Consider the following 19,287-nt stretch of genomic DNA (forward strand, 5'->3'; position numbering starts at 1 on the left):
CTTTCCACCCTCAACCTCTCCCTACCTCTACAAAAATCCAAGATGGTTACGCCAGCGCTCATAGCGGAAACATTGTGCAAGGGAGACTGGATGTGCTCCCTGGATTTGAAGGACTCGTACCTACACCTCCCAATTTGGCAGCTTCATCGTTCTTTTCTACAATTCAGACTCGTGGGCTACCATTTCCAATGCAATGTGCTTCCCTTCGGCCTCAACACGGCCCCATGGTCTTTACCAGACTGAACTCAGTGGTGGCCCTCCACAGGGCCCAGGGCCACCACATCTACCCTTACCTCAGAGTGGCTCATCAGGTGCCCCTCACTTTTCACGCTCTTATGAACACACTGCACGATCTGGGCTTTTCGCACAATCTCAAGAATTCTCAGCTGCTGCCTATGCAGATTCTGACTTTCTTGGGCTTCATCTGGGACACGTGCTCCGAGTTTTTTGTCCTTCGGAGGACAAGATCACGGCCATCAGGAGGGCCACTGCGCACTTCCTCAGCAGAGAACTGACATCGGCCTGGTGGTACCAGCACCTACTGGGTCTCATGGCAGCGGTCCTATTGGCCGTCCCCCAAATGAGACTCTGAATGGTGAGGATACAGCTGCACCTTGCAGCATCATGGAACCAGGAACGGCGCTCTCAGGCGGAGATGATAAACGTTCCTCCTTGTCTCCAGCTGGACCTCACATGGCGGTCTATTATTCTCTCACTCTCTCTCTCTCTCACTCTCTCACTCTCTCACTCTCTCACTCTCTCACTCTCACTCTCACTCTCTCACTCTCACTCTCACTCTCACTCTCACTCTCACTCTCACTCGCCATCTGGACCCGGCAGGAGGACCACATCAATTGGCTGGAACTAAAGGCCATCTGGCTAGTGCTCAGCCTTCCTTCAGGTTCTCAGGGCCAAGGTCATCCTCATTCAGACATACTGCTTGACCAGCATGTTCTATGCCAATAAGCAGAGCGGTACCAGATGCCCTCCACAGTGCAGCCTTGCAGTCAGCATGTGGGAATGGGTCCTGGAGATCATAATCTACCTCACGGCCGTCTACCTTCCGGGGGAATCCAACCTGGAGGCGGACAGGCTCATCAGACTGGGAGCGGACAATTGCGAGTGGCAACTGAACGACTTTGTCCTGCAGCAGATCTTAAGCAGGTGGGGACACCCCCAGGTGGACCTCTTTGCCTCCTGGGACAACAAGAAGTGGCAACAGTTTGCGTCCTGGCAGGGACAGGAACCCAGGGCCCTGGGCGATGCAATTCATATTCAGGCGAACGGCATGACGGCATACGTCTTCCTGCCCACACCGCTGATGCACAGGGTGATATGCAAGATCAAGGAGTCTCGCCACCTCAGCCTCATTCTGATGGCTCCATGGTGGTCATCCAGGCCATTGTTCTCGGAGCTGTTCAGCCTCTCGTAGAAACCACCCTTTTGCCTCCCGATGGGCCCAGCACATCTTCTGGCGCAGCAGGTGGGCAGGGTCATGCACCCCGCCCCACAGAAACTAGCCCTCGCAGCGTGGTTCCTGAGCATGTCACGCATGGGCACCTCAGCCTTTCCCAGGCTAATCTAGAGCTCATACAGGGCATAAGGAGCAAGGCTACCAGGAGCCAGTATAAGAGCAAGTGCACCAGGTTCTGTCACTGGACAGACTCTAAGGCTATCAACCCCCTTACATGTATGCTGGACGACGTGCTCTCCTTCTTGGCGCACCTCGACAACTCGGGTGTGCAGGTGGACACCTGCTGCACTTATTTGGCAGCCATTGGCTACAGAAACTCAGAGGAAGAGGTATTGTCCTCTTCCAACCCAATAGTCTAGAAGCATTTGATGGGGCTTGCCAGACTCTACCCACCCATTAAGAGTCCACACCCTGTATGCCACCAGAACGTAGTCTTTGGGTGCCCTGGCGCACAAACCATTTGTGCCGATGGCGTCCGGACATCAGGCTGGTCACCATTAAGACGGTCTTGCTAGTCGGCCTCACTTCGGCTCGCAGAGTCTTGGAAATCCATGCGCTAGTCACCTCGGAGCCCTATACTACTTTTCACAAGGCTAAGGGAATCCTGCGGACTCGCCCAGCATTCCTACTTAAGGTGCCTTCCGCTTTCCATCTCAATGAAGAGATGGTGCTGCCTACGTTTTTTGATGAACCTTAGGATGAGGCTGAGTTCTGCACTGCCTGGATGTCCGGTGTGCCATGAAATTATACTTGGACAGGACCGGGGGCTTCCTTAAGTCGGATGCACTGTCACCTTCGGCGCATCAAGACCGGGGTATCGGGCATCCAAGGCATCTCTAGCCCGGTGGATGGGCTCAGCCATCAAGGAAGCATACGAGGGACAGCATAAGCCACTACCGGCCAACATGCACGAGCATGCGGTCAGAGCCAAGGCAACGGCCATCGCATTCCAGCGGCATGTCCCCTGACAAGTTATAAGTAGGGCGGCCACCTGGCCACCCCTTCGGCTTTCTGCAAGCATTGCTGTTTGGATGCTGGCTCTAGATCAGATACCGCTTTCTCTCTGTAGGGACTGAGATGTGGCACCGGAGGGCGGAGTCTGGGCAGGGCATGCTCCCAGGGTTGCGCCCCCGCGCCCCTGCGCACCTCTAAATTTTAATGGGAAGGTTTTTTTCTGGTTAAAAAGGTTCAGCCTCCCGTCCCTAGGAAGGGACGCCCATGCAGTATGGAGGAAAGTGGACTAGGACTAAGAGTATGTTGGTCACTACGGTGAGTAATTTATCATTTCTCCAGCATGGGTCTGGCATGGATTCACATGCAAACCCTCCCACCTACCCCTCTGCAGTGCTTCTTGGTCATACTGCAACTTTACGTGCTTACCAAATCTGAAGATGGCTGCCAGAGGAGGGGCTTAGGAAGAGGGTAGTCATTGGATGGATGCAGTATGGCCCAGAGTTCAGTGATTGGCGTAGTGGCGAAATTCAGTTTGTACGTGAAAGTGAAACTGTTTATTCTTTTACCAAGGATTCCTGGCCTGGTGAAGGGGAGTATTCATGAGCATGTGAATCCATGCCAGACCCATGCTGAGTGTTAGGGAGAATTCTCAGAAATGTTGCTAATTCCCTTCTACCTTAGAGACCCCTAGCTCTTTTTGCTGCACTTTAGCATTTTTAATTTCTAACCTGGCGATTGAGACTTTTTTACCACTCTCGTATTTTTCAGTGGTATTTTGACTTTGGAGTCTGACAAACTCCATAGGCATCATCTTTTACATTGTGAGACCCAGCACCTTCAGTGCAGTGGCACAGGGAAGTCTCCTAGATTTCCCAAAGGTTTAAATACCTTCTCTTGGTGAAACTACTGTTTCTAAGAGTAGTGAACCGAAATTTACTTTAATTACATTTTTGTAACTTTCTAGCCACAGCGCACAGAATCTTACAATAGGGTGCTGGAGGGGTTACTTAGTATCCCCTTTGTCTAGTTTCTCATGTAACATTTTTGTTACCCTTTCCTCAATGAATGGCTGGTGGCAGTGGTTTACTTTGTCCTACCATTGTGTGTTTCTACCGTGGGCTGCAATTGCAGCTGCAGTGCTTTATTTGCATGGGTCCCCATTTTGTCAAAATGGCCCCGGTCGTCTTTTTTTTCACCATTTCTTGTTGGAAAGGTCCTTCTTGAGATTAACTCTGCGTGGCAAACAAGGTTTGGTCCCTTTATCCGTTTCGTCTTTGGTGGGGATTCACGAGTGACGCCCGCCTCTGGCTCCAGTATGTCTGGCAGGGGCAGGAAGTGAGGGAGGTGCCCGAAACTCCCTGTGCTTAGTCTCCTTGGTTACAGGAATGTACCCAAAGTTGATTAGCTGGCTGTCCTTGGAGGACAGCCACTCTGCTGCATGAGTGATAGCTAGGCTGCAAATTAATCGGAAAAACCTGCATAAAAGGTGAGGCTTTTTGCTTGGAAGGCAGAGCTGATCACTGGACGAATGAATCCGAAGAAGAACTTGGAAGAGATGCCTGCTGCAACTGCTGGACCGTTTGTTTGCCCGATGAATCCCTGCTGCTGTGCTGAAGCTCTGAATTCACCTCGACTAGAGAAGCCCTGCAAGGACCACCGACCTTCAATTTGTAGTGCAGGAATCCCCAGGCAACCTCCCTCTTGTCCCCATGACTGAGGACCAGGAACAGGATCTACAGACCTACATAGGAATGGAAGCCAGCTGAAACCAATTTCTTCAGACCCAAGGTACTGTTAATTAAGGGGACTTGCCTCTTGTTGTGTAGCCTTGCTAGTTCTCACTTGAAACTTGTCTTCGTTGCTTTTGCTGAGTTGCTTGCAGCTTTGCCCCTCACAAGCCTCCCAGCTTGTGGCCCTACAGTGATTTCATTTTCCACAAAGACTTCTAAAACATTATGCAATACTTTTTACTTAACTGCAAGAAGTGCTTCAGCTCACCTAGACTTTTGCTCAATTAACATTGGCTGGCCTGGCTCCCTGGAAAAACTCTTCTTACCTCTGACTTTCTGCTTTAACTATCCCTCAACAAAAGTCACACATTCTATAACTTGTGCAGCTGGGAAAGGGTTAATTTACTTGGGGGTGGTGGGTTTAAATGTTCTTACCTGCTTCAGAATATTGTTTAACCATTGTTTTATTCCCTCATATTTTCCTCTTTCACATCACTCTTTAAATGTGATATATCAATGTCCTAGTTATTTAAGTCATCTGAGGGTGTTGGAAATATCTGTGTGCCATCCCAAATGTGCATCTACTGATTTAAAGAAACCGAGTGTATTTTGAAGTATATTTTTGATACATATTTTTGCTGCCTTCTAACTGACTGTTAAATAAATTATTGTTTAATCAAGAAACCGTAAGTGTTTATTTTGATACTTGTCACCCTAGATCTTTCTTGCAACCGTACAGCTCACATTGACCCCTCTTGAGATAGGCCTGGCTGCTCAGTCACTCTACCAACTTGTGTAGTACATGCTTATGCCAAATTTTGGGTTAACTATTGCCAAGAGGACAAGGCTGGTACAGTCTTCCACAGGGTTCTGCATACAATCCTGCCTAACACTGGAGGACAATAGTTAAAGGTAAGTAACTTGTTCCTTATGCCTGATGATTAGTGTCGAACTTAAAGGTTTCTCTTGCACCAGTGTGTTAATGTTTGCTTTCTGTTAACTATTTAACTCAGGGGAAAAGCTGAAAATCCTACATGCTCTTTGTGGAAAACTATTAACTCTGGTCTCCACGCGAGATTTCATTGAGGATTACGTGGAAATACTGAGGCAGGCAAAGCAAGAATTTCGTGAACTGAAGGCTGAGCAGAACCGGCGGGAGAGAATAGAAGCTGCTGCAAAGTGAGTACTACTGTCTCCCTGCAATGAAAGTGCAAGACTGATTTCCTGAAATGAAGGGCTTTTTCCTGGGGCAGGCTGTTTTCTTGGACATGGTGCTGAGCTGTAATGCATTGCTCAAGACTGTGAGCAGAGTAGCACTTTAGCTTTGAGCAAGTGGATCTACTGGTGCAAGACCCGGAGCCGGTACTCAGTAACTGCTATTCCATGAATTCAGTGTAACCCTTGAGTGTCTTGAGACCGAATTCCCTTTTTTGGGCACTTTTTAGGGCCCTCAACCTTTTGCCCCCCCCCCCATTTGTTTTATTCTTTTGAATCCCCAATCTACTTCTATTGGCCAGCGATTCTTTTCTTGATCCCGCTCTGCAGTCGCACACTTTCTACCCTAAGGTATTTGGTGTTGGGTTGCCCTTATGGCGCCCATACCGCTGCATCTCCGCCTTATGATTATAATACTCCCCCCACATTGTTTTTGGAGATTAGGCTGGTGGGAGCTGTAATTTATAGTTTTGGCTTCACCAGGGGTGCAAGCCATTTTACTGCATTGGTAGGCAATATACCTTTTTGCTACCCCTTCGGGCACCATTGTATTTTTATAAGTCCTGCTTTCTGCGAGATTACATTTTAGACGTTCCTTTGCTCAGGGCAACCAAGAGGTGGCCTCAAAATGTCCACTCTGACAGCGATTACGCATTGTGATTCTACATGGCAGCTTCTATATTGGTTCTGACTGGTTTAGACAAATCTAGATTACTGGTATCTCCTTTACTCTTCTTGTGGCAGTGGTCTAGGCTGAGTGGCAGTACTATGGGCCGCCTAAGGTTGATAATCTCGCCCCCGCTCCCCACCCCACACCCCTCTAGGGATTGGACTAGCATTGTAGTGGTACTGAAGACTGTGCTTTGTCCTGGCTGTCTTCTCTTGGCTCTATAATCTGGTGACATGCTGAATCATTTTCCCACTCATTCCTGTAATTTCTAATTCTCATCTGGCCATTCTGGCTAGTTGTAGATGTTTGGGTCTATCCCATTGTTAGGACAGTTTTTCTAAAATTCTACCAGACTTCATAAAAATCATACATCTGAGTCAGTACATAAGCTCCACTCTTAGTGTAAGGCTGTCTCATCTGGTAGCATGGACAGAGCAGCCAGTCTTAAGAGGTAGAAGAGGGCTTCACAAAGTACAAAGAAATGGTAGCACATGTATGGCAGTTACAGTGCGTTACGCCAAAAACAATATCAGAATCGGATACAATGTTCTAAAAGGGTAAAAGTGGGTATGGACATAGGACGGTGAGTAAACATTTGGATTGCAATTTGTATGAATTATAGCAACAGTACACAACTAGAGCATTTCAACCATGTGTCCAGTCTTCCGAACTCTACTCGTGGGTACGGGTGGCGAGGTTGGATCTAAATTCTGGCCAAATGTCTTTAGGTCTGGAGGTAGAGGGTAATGTTTCTATATAGGTGTCTACACAGTTTTGGGCCCATGTTAAGTCTACAAGCCAGGATTTAGTGGAGGGTGGGAGCCTGTCTTTCCACCTCACTAGTACGCATCATTTAGCAATTATGCAGCCCATATTGACAAATGTGCAAAGATGTTAATTGGCGAACGTAGGCCATCCCCTGAATAGTGCCTCCAAAGGGGGGTGGGGATATGTGTATAATTGGCAATTTCTGACAGTTCTGATAACTGAAATCCAGAAGTCCCCCAGTGAGGGGCACCCCCAGAACATGTGTAGGTAATCAGCATTTGGGTAGTAGCACCGTGGACAGGTCTGTTCCCCCGTTCCAGGCATTTTATGCTGTCTCCAGGGGGTGTAATAGTCTGTTCAGTAGCTTGTATTGTATGAGTCTAAACCTGGAATTTAGGGAGACATTCCTCGTATGTAGACACATTCCTCCACTGTGCATGGTATAGTTCCGACCCCAGATCCTCTGCCCACTTATCCCTAATTGTGAGGGCTGAACTAGGTGTTTTATGCAGAATCATTTTATACAGGGTGTAAAGGGTACTCTGACAGGTACTAGAATTAGTTATGTACAGTAGTTCTGGGTTCAGATGGGTAATCGGGCCACCACGTGGTGACTGCTGCTCTGAGTCTGTCGTATTGTATCAGTTCAGTGGTCGTGCCTTTATTTTCCTGACACCAGGTTTGTGGGGGTCCCAAAATCCCTCACGCGCCGAGGTCCCTCGGATTGTTTTTTTCCACCCAGTTAACTGGTCGCCCTGCAGTGGAGCTCTTACTAGAGACATTGTTTATCTTTTCCTGAAAATTCGGTTTATGCCCCGTTAAGTCACTTCGCCTAATAAGAACTTCTTCGACGAAGACTACGGAGGAATAGTCTACGGCTGTGGTCTCGGCGCCTAAGATCCGACGGCCGGATTTCCACGTGGTCGGGCCCTCTGGCCGACCTATAAAGTAGGGAGAGTTGGTTTGGGGTGGCCATATTGTTAAGTCTTTCCTCCTTTCCACTTCTTTCCCTTTCTATGGAAAGGACTCCTTTTAGATTCTGCCCTAAGTTTAGGGTCAGATATCCTTGGAGGGACGAGCACAGGACGTGCAACGCCTGTCTGCCCCTAGAGCACGAAGAAAAGCAGTGTCCTGCGTGCAAGCTCCTTAAGCCTAAAACCTCAAGGATCGCTGTGTAAAGGGGTGGCCCGCGTACAGCATGTCGCGCGTGGAGCCTCCCTCCCCTACCGCAACACCAGCCGAAAGTGACGGGGGTACTTCGGATGACCAAACGTCCAATGCGGATGTTATAGACCTTGAGGTGGACACTTCTAGGTCCGCCACGCCCGACCCTTCCAGGCCGGACTCTGGTCTTGCTACAGGGACTACACCCGGCGACAAGGGTGTACATAAACATCGCACTAAACACACAACCCCTACGCCATCTTCAACGCCTTCGTCGAAAAAGGCGGAAGCGCCAATGGGTCCGTCGAAAATTTCGATGGCTCCCTCGGATCGTGTAGATCCAAAGCCTTCCCCGCATCCGCAACAGCGCATGACTGGGCAAACAAAAATCAATAAGGGCGCTACTCCCCAATCTACACGCACCAAACTTTCGGAGTCCAAAACTTCGACGATTTCCAAGGCCTCAGTAGGCCTGAAGTTACGACTAGGCCTCTACCCGGCACTCCGACCGCTGGGCCTTCTGGTGCCGCGGACGGCGTTTGGGCTACTGTTTCATCATCGGAGGCTTTGTCTCACGAGGATTCGGTTACTGTTTGGAAGAGCATCGATAGGATCGCAGCGGCAGTGGGTCTTATCCTGGTCCCGCAGAAAGTTATGGGCTAGGCTGCAGAAAAATGTTCGACAGACTTGGGCCGCGATTTCGATGACTCTTACGAGGATAGTCAGGAGCCTCTCTTGACTCCCTCAGAAGTTCCCCTCGACGCCAAATGGACTGCTGAAAAGTTCGAGGGATGTGTGGATCGGCTGGAGCAAATTATCAGTTCTGCTGACCAGCCTCCACCGAAAAAGGCTTGGGTAGACCCTAACCTCCAAATACAAGATGTTCAGCCTCAGGTTGTCCAACAGGAAGACGTGGCCCACATGGACACCTACAGGGACATATATACTGAAGAGGAGTCGTCCTCTTTTCTCAAATTATGAAGATCACCAAGAGACAATGGAGAACTGGGAGGAAGCCCAGCAAGAAGGCCAGGACCCCATGTCACATCAAGATCAGAACGCTGATATTTTGTGCATCGATTCTCCCCCTTCCACCCCGGCTCGCCAGGCCTCCCCTGTGGATGACCAAATGGCTTTCAACACCATACTGAAAAAGGCAGCAGAATTCTTAAAAATTGCCACTCAAGAGGCTTTGCCTGAGCAGGATTTTGTGGCGGACATTAAGGAAAAACCTCAGGCAAGTCAATCCATTCCCCTTCTTACGTCTGTTAAGAGATGGATAGCTCCATCTTTAGTCACGCCTGCCCAGACGAGGGCTGTCAACCCAAGAGTCGAAATTATTTCACCCTTCTCCTTCCGACCCCCTATACATCAAGGGGCATGCCATCCCGGACTCACTGGTGGCGACCACTACTCGGAAGAGGGCAGGGGCACCCCTTGCCACTGGAGTATCACCTCCGGATAAGGAGTCCTAAAAAATTGTATGCCATAGGCAAACGTGTCCCGTCTGAAGCTGCATATACCATTTGGGTTGCTAATAACACTACGCTTTTAGCAAGCTATGCCAATGCCCAATGGAACCTGCTCCAAGAAGGACTTCAGGAGGTTCCGCAACCGCCAGGAACAAGCTTCTCGCCATTGTTGCGGAAGGAAACTGGTTAACCAGAATGTGGTTAAAACATCCTGGATACGGCAGAAACATCTGGCAGATCCCTTGCACAAGGGACTTTTCTGAAGAGACACGCATGGCTGCGTACATCGGGATTTCGACCTGAAACTCAGGTCTCCCTCATTAATATGCCCATCGAAGAGTCAAACCTCTTTGGCAAAGCAGTTGAAGCGTTGGAGACAGCCAAGAAGCAGCATGAGACCTTAAAGTCTCTGCAACAAATTACACAAAAACCCTCTTCTCAGAGGGGTAATAACTCTCAGTGGTCCATTTGTGGACAAGATTGTGCCGGTCAAAACTACGGCACAGGCAGCTTCAACAATAACCAAACATCTGGAAGCCCCTCTTACTATCCCTCAAGGGGTCAGAAATGCGGCAAAGGTAGAGCCCCAATCCCAGAGGAGCCACAGCCTCAGGTCAGAAATGACCACCAAGTCCAGGTCCCCTCCCATGCCTCCCCAGTCGGGGGGCAATTAACATCTTTCCTCAAGGCATGGGAGGGGATAACCTCAGACCAGTGGGTCGCCCACGGTTATTGCGTGGAATTCTCCTGACCTCCACAGTTCAGACCGCCACGCTCATAGCGCCTTGCACCGGACCATCTAAACATCCTGATTCAAGATGTGGAAGCACTGCTGGGGAAGGAAGTCCCTATTCTTCAGGTAAACAAGGGTATTTATTCAGTGTACTTCCTTGTACCCAAAAAGGATCTCAGCATGCGTCCTGTTCAAGATCTGCGCCCAGCGAACAAGTTCATAACACCCCAAAAGTTTTGCATGGTAACACTACAAGAAGTGATCCCATTGCTGAAACGGGGGGGACTTCATGACAACATTGGATATGAAAGATGCATACTTTCATATTTCAATGTTGCCAGCGCAGAGAAAATACCCAAGGTTCATGATCCAGGACAGACATTACCAGTTCAAAGTACTCCCCTTCGGCATCGCCTCAGCGCCAAGGGTGTTTACCAAAGTCCTGGCAGTGGCAGCAGTACACCTGCGCAGACTATCAGTCCCAGTTTACCCTTACCTCGATGACTGGCTCATTACGGGGGACTTGTTCGACGCTTGTTTTTCGAACACCCAAAAAACAGTAGATCTCCTTCAGCCTGTGTTTTTTCAATCAACGAAAAGAAGTCCAGCCTAGTCCCCAGCCAAGTAAAACAATTTCTGGGGGCTCTAATTTGAACGGAAGACTGCCTTGTCTTCCCCTCCAACGAGAGGGTTCAGAACATGCTCTCTCAGATTCCTCAATATGTAGCCAGTCGAGAGGTGACGGTGCGCAAAGCCATGCGGTTGCTAGAGATGATGGCGTCATGTATATGCTTGGTTCCCCACGTGTGGCTGCACATGCGTCCCATGCAAGAGTGGCTCAACAGCCAGTGGTGTCAGGCCAGCGGACAATGGGAAGATCTGATAGTTGTCTCGCCAGCCCTCATTCTCCCTGCAGTGGTGGTCGAGGGGAAAACATCCTGAAGGGGAAACCCTTCACCACCCCTGCAGTGGAAGCCACTCTCACGACAGACGCATCTCTCACGGGGTGGGAGGTTCACCTCCTTCAGCAGACAGCACACGGAGTGTAGTCCCCTCAAGTAGCGTCCAATCATATAAACTTACTGGAGCTATTAGTGGTGTTTAAAGCATTGAAAGCCTTTCAAGTTCAACTGCAAGGGAAGATGGTGCTGATCTTAACCGACAGCACTACAGCAAGGTATTACCTGAACAAACAGGGGGGGCCCTCGCTCTCCAGGGCTATCCAAACTGTCCCAGACATTTGGATATGGGCTCTCAAACACAAGATGTTTTTGTTGTCCCAACGTGTTCCAGGGGAACTCAATCTTCTAGCAGTTGTACTCAGCAGAGATTTTCCTCTGTGAGAAGAATACAAATGGCGACTGCACGAAGACATTGTATCCAGCGTCTTCGCAGAATGGGTGTTCCCAGAGATCGACCTGTCCGCTACTCAGGAGAACGCCCAATGCCAAGACTACGCCTCCAGGTACTCCCAGAAGCGATCCAAGGGGAACGCTCTCTGGATAACTTGGTCGGGGAAATTTGTCTATGCTCCCCTCCTCCCCAAAACTCCCCGTCTCAACCAGTTACCATGATACTAGTGGCCCCCATGTGGGCCGCCAACCCTGGTTCGCTCACCTTCTGGAAATGTCCCTCTCCCCACCAGTCATGCCGCCCTTCCTGTAAAACATGTCTCGGGACAGGGGGGAAATCCTACACCTGTGCCCCCAAACCCTGAACTTAGCAGCCTGGCTCCTGAGATCATAGAGTTTGGACACCTGCAACTCCCTCAGAGGTGCATGGACATACTCTGGGAAGCGAGGAAACCTAATACACGCTATTGCTATGCTAGGAAGTGGAAACGTTTCATCATCTGGTGCAATTCCAAGGGTGTCAATCCTATCGATTGTTCACCCTCACACATTGTGTTGTATCTAACCCACCTGCTGGACTCTGGGTTAGTCTTCAATTCCCTAAAGGTTCATCTGGCTGCTTTGTCAGCCTACACCACATCACAGCAGAAGATATCGTTTTGGCAGATACCAGTGATTAAAGCCTTTATGGAATGAGTTAAGAGGATTTATCCTCCCTATCTCTCACCCAGCCCCTGGATGTGATCTGAATGTGGCTTTAACCAGGCTCATGGGAGCTCCCTTCGAGCCTATGCATAAAGCAAGTCTGAAAGACCTGACTTATAAAACAGCCTTCCTGGTGGCTATCACTTCTATCAGAAGGGTTAGCGAACTACAGGCTCTTTCTGTTTTAGACCCCTTTGTTACGGGCCACAAAGATAAGGTAGTTCTGCGCACACATCCCAGGTTTGCGCCTACATTTTTTTCAAATTTCCATGTGAACCAGTCAATCGAACTACCCACTTTCTTCCAGAACCCTACTAACATGGCCGAAAGAAGCCTTCACACACTAGACGTGTGCAGGGCAGTCATGTTTTACCTGGAAAAAACTAAACCACTAAGAAAGACTAAACAATTCTTCGTTTCTGTGGCAGCTGGTAGAGAAGGGGATCCTGTCTCTAAATCGGCTATCTCAAGGTGGATTGTCAAATGCATCACACTGTTACTCTTGCTAAGAGAGAACTGCCCTTCAAGCCTAGAGCACATTCTACCCTGTGCACTGCGGCATCCATAGCATTCATTGCAAATGTTCCTCTTGAGTCCATTTGCAAAGCGGCAACCTGGAGTTCTGTACACACCTTTTACAAAACACTATTGCCTAGACACTCGTTCTAGGGCTGATTCTCAAGTGGGACAAGCAGTACTAAGACACCTTTTTTCTACTGTTCCTGCTCACAACCCACCTCCAACTCCGGGTACTGCTCGCTAGTCTATGCACAGCATGTGATTCTAAGCAGATTAACAAGCATCAGAAGACATGCATTACTTACTGTAATAGCATTTCTGATGATTGTATCTGCTTAGATTCACATGCGCCCTCCCTACCGCCCCGTTTGGGTGGAAGGAACATAGACGTCTTACTATTTTCTCTGTTTATGTACTCACTCACTATAGCCTTGGGCTCCCTCATGGCATAAAAAATACAATCGGAGGGACCTCGCCGCGTGAGGGATTTTGGGTACTACACATGTCACGATAGGGATAGGGTTACAGACACGCCTATGCTGACGTCCCCTTTCGGTCCCCGAAAGACTAGATGAAATACTCTGCGGTTACCACTGGATGACGGACCATATGCACAGCATGTGAATCTAAGCAGATACAATCAGAAATGCTATTACGGTAAGTAATGCATGTCGTATTTGTGTTACTATTATATTGCCCCCTTCTGAAGGCTTACTCAAACTGACTGGTAAATACATTAATAATTGTTTACTCAAGAAACCTTGTGTGTAAGAGTTTATTTGAATACTTGTCACTGTGAATCTCTGTAACTCTCCTACAGCTCACATTGACCCCTCTTGAGATAAGCCTGGCTTCTCAACAAGCTACCAACCTGTGTAGTACAGACTTGTAGCAAAGGTTGGTTTCCTATTTCCAGGAGGTCAGGGTTATTGTAGTGCACCCAATGGGTACTGCATACAATCTTGCCTAACACCGATCATCTCCCCGAGACGTCCCCTCTGGAGGCGAAGAAAGGGGGGTGAGGGGACTGTATACGTCGAAGTCCTCCAGGACACATCTCCTCTGCTGAGGAGATGGACCTATTCGAGGGGATTGGGTCCTCCAATGTAGTCCATATCTATGACTGGTAATCGCCACAGCTGTGCTGCTTCGGAAACTTTTTTCGGCGTCTGTGTCCTGCGTCGATGACGTCGATGCGCCGTCGTCGAGGACCTTCTCCGACGTCATCCGATGTAATAAGTAGGACGCATGACGCCCGTAGCCTCAGTTCTGTTTTTTCTGCGAACGTGTTGCTTCGTGAATCTGGGTTAACGCCTCGACTCTTTGGAGTTCTGTTCTTCTCGGTTCTTCGAACCTGTTCGTTTTTGTGAGAATCTCCTTTGTGTGAAGATGTCTTCTACTTCGTCTTCGACCCCGCGTCCGGACTTCAAGAAGTGCGGGGATTGTAGGTCCAAGATGTCGGTGACGGACTCGCACAACGCCTGCCTCTGGTGCCTCGGGGAGGCCCACGACACGGATGACTGTGTCGACTGCCAGTCGCTCACGTCCAAAGCCTTACGTGAACGTAAGAAGTTGTCGGTAGGTCGGGTGTCCAAGCCCCAAAAGTCTAAGTCTGCGGGGCTTTCGACGGATGATTCGAGAGCAGACTCTCCGCGTCATCGTCGGAAGTCTCGTGGGTCTCCTTCTAGGAGTCGGTTTCGCCACTCCTCGGCCTCTTCGAGGCATTGTCGGAAGCACCGACAGCGGTCGTCTTCCAGGTCCTCTTCTGAAGACTCTGCCCGGCACGTCGCTTACCCCACCAGCAGTGCGACGCCGGAGGAATGGGCTTCGTTCGGGAAGAAAATGCTGGCGATTCTCGAGTCGCAGGGTACTAAGCCGTCCGTGCCCCCGAGTGGGGTCGGTCGTGAGAGGTCGAGAGACACCGCTTGCAAGAGTGGTCGGCACGAGTCACGGGAGAGGTCCCGTTCGGACAAGGGGACTCGTTCTCGACGTACCCGTTCCAGGTCCCGGTCCTCGACGCGTTCGAGACCGTGTGCACCTGTGATGTCTTCGAGGAAGACATCGACGTCTGAGGCGTCGAGGGCATCGACAGGCTCTCTCGAGGCTCCGGCTCCGAGGAAGTCGTCAAAGCCGTCGACGCTCAGGTCGTCGGACACGCTCTGAGCTCCGGCTTCGAGGACTGTGTCGACGCCGTCGATGCTGGCGGCGCTGCATCTGACGTCGACGCCAATCCTCTCGGCGCCGATGCCTGTTCTCTCGACGCCCTCGACGCCTTTCGAGGTCGGGGTGTCGGAGGTACCCCGTGGCACGGGGGAACCCCCTAGGAAGGCTCTGGTTAAGAGCAAGCACTCTCAGGTGCCTTCTTTTCGCCACCTGGAATATATTTCGGAGGTGGATGAGGATTCTGATGGCCTGGTTCCTAGTCAGGTTCCAGATGAAATTGTCTCGGGCCATAGTCAGTTTGACGATTTGAGGCAGTCGCTGCATGATGCCAGTGGACTGGACACCTCTCCGGAGGTGGAGTTTTGTAGGCCTGAGCCTGGCTCTCATGCCGATTCCTCGTACCGGCGCCTTATGGCTAGGGTTTCCGAGTACTTGGGTTGGTCTGCTCCCCCAGGGGAGTTGATGCAGGATGATCTCACGGACATCCTTGATGTTGGTCCCCCAACTGACCCGGTACTGCCGTTTCATATGGCTCTACAGAGCAGGGTGGCGGCGGCGGCTTGGACTGCTCCGGAGAGTCGCCCGGCGGTGGGCAGGTCCTTGTCGCGAAAATACCGTCCAGCCAGTAGCGACCCCTGCTACTTGACCAGGCACCCCACTCCGGAGAGTTTGGTGGTGCAGGCGGCCACGGCCCCGGCAAAGCAGGCGTCGTACCCTACCATCCCTCCTGATAGGGATGACAAACATTTTGATTGTTGGGCGAAGAAAGTGTTTTCTTCTGGTGGTATGGCGCTTCAGGCGGCCAACTCATTTGTGCCTTGTCTGGTTTCACACACACTCTGTGGAACTGTGTTGCGTTAGCGGCTGAACATATTCCCGAAGGGGACGAACGGGATGGTTTCCTTGCTATGTTCCAGGATGGTAAGGATGCCATGTGTGAGTTCGTTCAGTCGGGTTTGGACATGGCTGAATGCGTCAGCTGGTCCATGGCGGCGAGCACCGTGATACGCAGGTTTGCGTGGTTGCGGAAGTCGGGGTTTGCTCCTGATGTGCAGTCCTGGCTCCTCAACATATCCTTTGACGGTGAACACCTTTTTGGCAGCAAGGCTGACGAGAGCCTTGAGAGGTTGCAGACCTCAAAAGCTGCAGCAAAGTCGTTGGTCGCTGCAGTTCGCCAACCTCTGCCTTTTCGTCCTAGGGGACAGCAATGGAGGGGTAGTTCCTTTCGCTATTACTCGTCCTTCAGTAAAGCGAGAGGAGCTGGCAGTCAAAGAGGCCAACGCAGGGGTACCAGAGGTGAACTACAGGGTACCCGTGGTGCCAAGGCTGCTCGGGCAGTTGCCTCTTTGCCCTCAGGTAACGCTGCAGTCGCTACCACTCAGTCATGAGGCCATGTCCCATGGTTCGCCGGTTGGGGGAAGGCTGGCGCAGCATCTTGTAGAGTGGCGTGCCATTACTTCAGATGTGTGGGTTCTGGAGATCATAACCCACGGCTACTGTCTTCCTTTTCGGCACAGGCCTCGCGACAAACCACCGGGGAACCTCTCTTTGCAGAGTCCGGATCTGCTCCTTGCGCAGGAAATTCAAGCCCTGCTGGAGAAAGGCGCCATAGAACTGGTGCCTGTAGCGGAGAGGAACAAGGGATGGTATTCCCTTTTTTTTTTATTTCGAAGAAAGACGGGGGATTGAGACCCAACATGGACTTGCGCGGTTTGAACAAACTCCTCAGGAAGGACAAGTTCAAGATGGTTACTCTCTCTCAAGTCCTCCAGGCCCTTCAGCTTCAGGACTGGTTGGTGTCTCTCGACCTCAAGGATGCCTACTTCCATGTGCCGATCCATCCCAAGCACAAGAAGTACCTGAGGTTCGCGGTTGGCGACTCGCACTTTCAGTTTCGGGTCCTGCCGTTCGGATTGACCTCCGCCCCGAGGGTTTTCACCAAGCTCATGGTGGTGGTGGCAGCGCATCTCAGGCAAGGGGGGGGATTCACGTCTACCCCTACCTGCATGATTGGTTGATCAGGGGGAGCTCTCCCGAGCAAGTCCTGGATCATCTGTCCGTCACCTGCCACTCCCTTCACAGGCTGGGCTTCTCCCTCAGTTTTAAAGAAGTCCCATTTGACGCCAACACAGCGGCTCCAGTACATCGGAGCAGTGCTCGACACGTCCCTGGGGCAGTGTTTTCCTCCCCAGGTGAGGGCTCTTCACATTCAGCAGATGGTGCACAAGTTTCAGCATGTCCAGACGCTCCCAGCGTTCGAGTATTTGAGGTTGCTCGGCCTCATGGCATCCTGCATTCTTCTGGTGCCAGAGGCTCGCCTGCGGATGAGATCTTTGCAGTGGGCACTCAAGACGCAATGGTCTCAGTCCTCCGGCAGGATGTCGGACCCGGTTCAGGTGCCGCCCTCGGTCGCCTGGGATCTTCTGTGGTGGGCCGTCGAAGGCGACTTGATGAAGGGGGCTCCATTTTGGCTTCCCTGGCCGGAGGTGACGATCGTGACGGATGCATCCCTCATGGGATGGGGAGCTCATGCCAACGGGCTGACAGTCTCCGTCGGAGTCCAGACTCCATATCAATCTGTTGGAGCTGAGGGCCGTCGGGCTAGCCCTGAAGGCTTTTCTGCTGACTGTGCGAGGAAAGAATGTCCTGATCCTGACGGACAACACAGTGGCCATGCACTACCTCAACAAAAAAGGGGGGTGGTCAGGATCACTTCCTCTGTGCAGGGAGGCGATGCAGCTCGAGTTCTGGGCCATCCAGCAGGAAGTTTCGATCTCGGCAGTTCATCTGGCCGGAGACGAAAACGTGACGGCGGACGCTCTGAGCAGGCAGAGCACGATCTCTCACGAGTGGGAGTTGCCTCAGGAGATTCTCCTGGAGATCTTCGCTCTTTGGGGGACCCCTCAAGTGGATCTCTTCGCCTCCAGTGTCAACCGGAAGTGCAAGAGGTTCTGCTTGCGGGAATTTCCTCCAAAAGGAGCCTTGGGAGACGCGTTCGTGGTGGAGTGGTCATTCCCGCTGCTGTACGCGTTTCCTCCAGTCCCCGTCATCCCGCAAGTGCTGCGGAGGTTACGGAAGTTCGGTTCCCGGATGATCCTCATTGCTCCTGCGTGGGCTCGGATGACGTGGTACCCGGACCTTCTCGACTTGTCCATCTGCCCTCCAAGTCGTCTTCCCTACCGAGACGATCTGCTCTCACGGGAGGGGGGGGGTCAGGTTCTCCATCTAGAGGTCAGATCCCTCAACCTTCACGCTTGGCTTCTGAAAGGTTGAGGTGTAAGGATTGGGACCTCCCTGAAGACGTGATGGAGGTGTTGCTCTCGGCCCGAAGGCCAGCAACAAAGTCTCTGTACCGTTGCCGTAAGTTCTGCGACTGGTGCAGAGTTCAGAATGTGGATCCTTTTGCATGTGACATCCCCATGGTTCTGTCCTTTTTTACTTTCTTTGGCCCACAGGGGCTTGCAAGTGGGTACCATTAAAGGTTACCTGGCGGCGCTGTCCATCTTTACGCGCTCGTCTGAAGAGTGTTCCTACTTTAAAATCCCTTTAATTTCACAGTTTCTGAAAGGGCTCACTAATGTGTTCCCTCCGTCACCTTTCCTGGTGCCCGGTTGGGATTTAAACCTTGTTCTTAAGTTTCTTATGGGTGCTCCGTTTGAGCCTTTGCATTCTTGTCCTTTGAGGCTGTTAACTCTGAAAACTGTGTTTCTGGTTGCGGTTACTTCCGCTCGCAGAGTGAGTGAGTTACAGGCACTTTCAGTTAAGCCACCCTTCACTGTATTTCATAAGGACAGGGTTGTCCATAGAGTTCGTCCTTCTTTTCTTCCGAAGGTGGTTTCGGAATTTCATTTGGCTCAGAAGGTTGTTGGCATTCTATCCTCCTCCGCATCCTGGTAAGGAAGAGGAGAGGCTCCCTAGGCTTGATCCTAGGAGAGCTTTAAGCTTTTATGTTTCACGCATGTCCCGGTTCAGAGTGGACGATCAACTCTTTATTGGTTACGCTGGAAAGCGTTTGGGACAGGCTGTGACGAAACAGACTTTGTCTCACTGGATTATTTTGGCCATCTCGGAGTGTTACCGCTTGGCGGGTAAGGACCCGCCGGCTGGCTTGCGGGCCCATTCTACCAGGGGTATGGCTGCATCTACTGCCCTGCAGAGGGGTGTTCCTATTCGCAACATCTGTGATGCAGCCACCTGGGCTTCTGTACATACATTTGTACATCACTATTCCCTCGATTCCATCCGGGGACAGGATCTGGCCTTTGGCAAGGCGGTCCTTTGCTCTGCTATTTGATTGGCAATTCTAAATTTTGATTCTAAATTCTTTCCCTCCTCCTTGATCTGGTACTGCTTTGGGAGTCTGTCGTA

At 50.9% G+C, this 19,287-nt stretch overlaps 1 protein-coding gene across 1 annotated transcript in view; it reads left to right on the top strand.

The window, feature by feature from the left end:
- Window positions 1–19,287, top strand: part of BAZ1A (bromodomain adjacent to zinc finger domain 1A) — a 956,777-nt gene that overhangs the window by 234,449 nt on the left and 703,041 nt on the right. Inside the window, exon 14 of the mRNA XM_069638454.1 lies at window positions 5,172–5,337. Coding sequence (XP_069494555.1) covers window positions 5,172–5,337 — 166 coding nt within the window. The remainder of the gene's footprint in view (window positions 1–5,171; window positions 5,338–19,287) is intronic.

The sequence above is a fragment of the Ambystoma mexicanum genome, chromosome 14 (assembly GCF_040938575.1).
Source record: "Ambystoma mexicanum isolate Mex_15411 chromosome 14, UKY_AmexF1_1, whole genome shotgun sequence".
NCBI lineage: Eukaryota > Metazoa > Chordata > Amphibia > Caudata > Ambystomatidae > Ambystoma > Ambystoma mexicanum.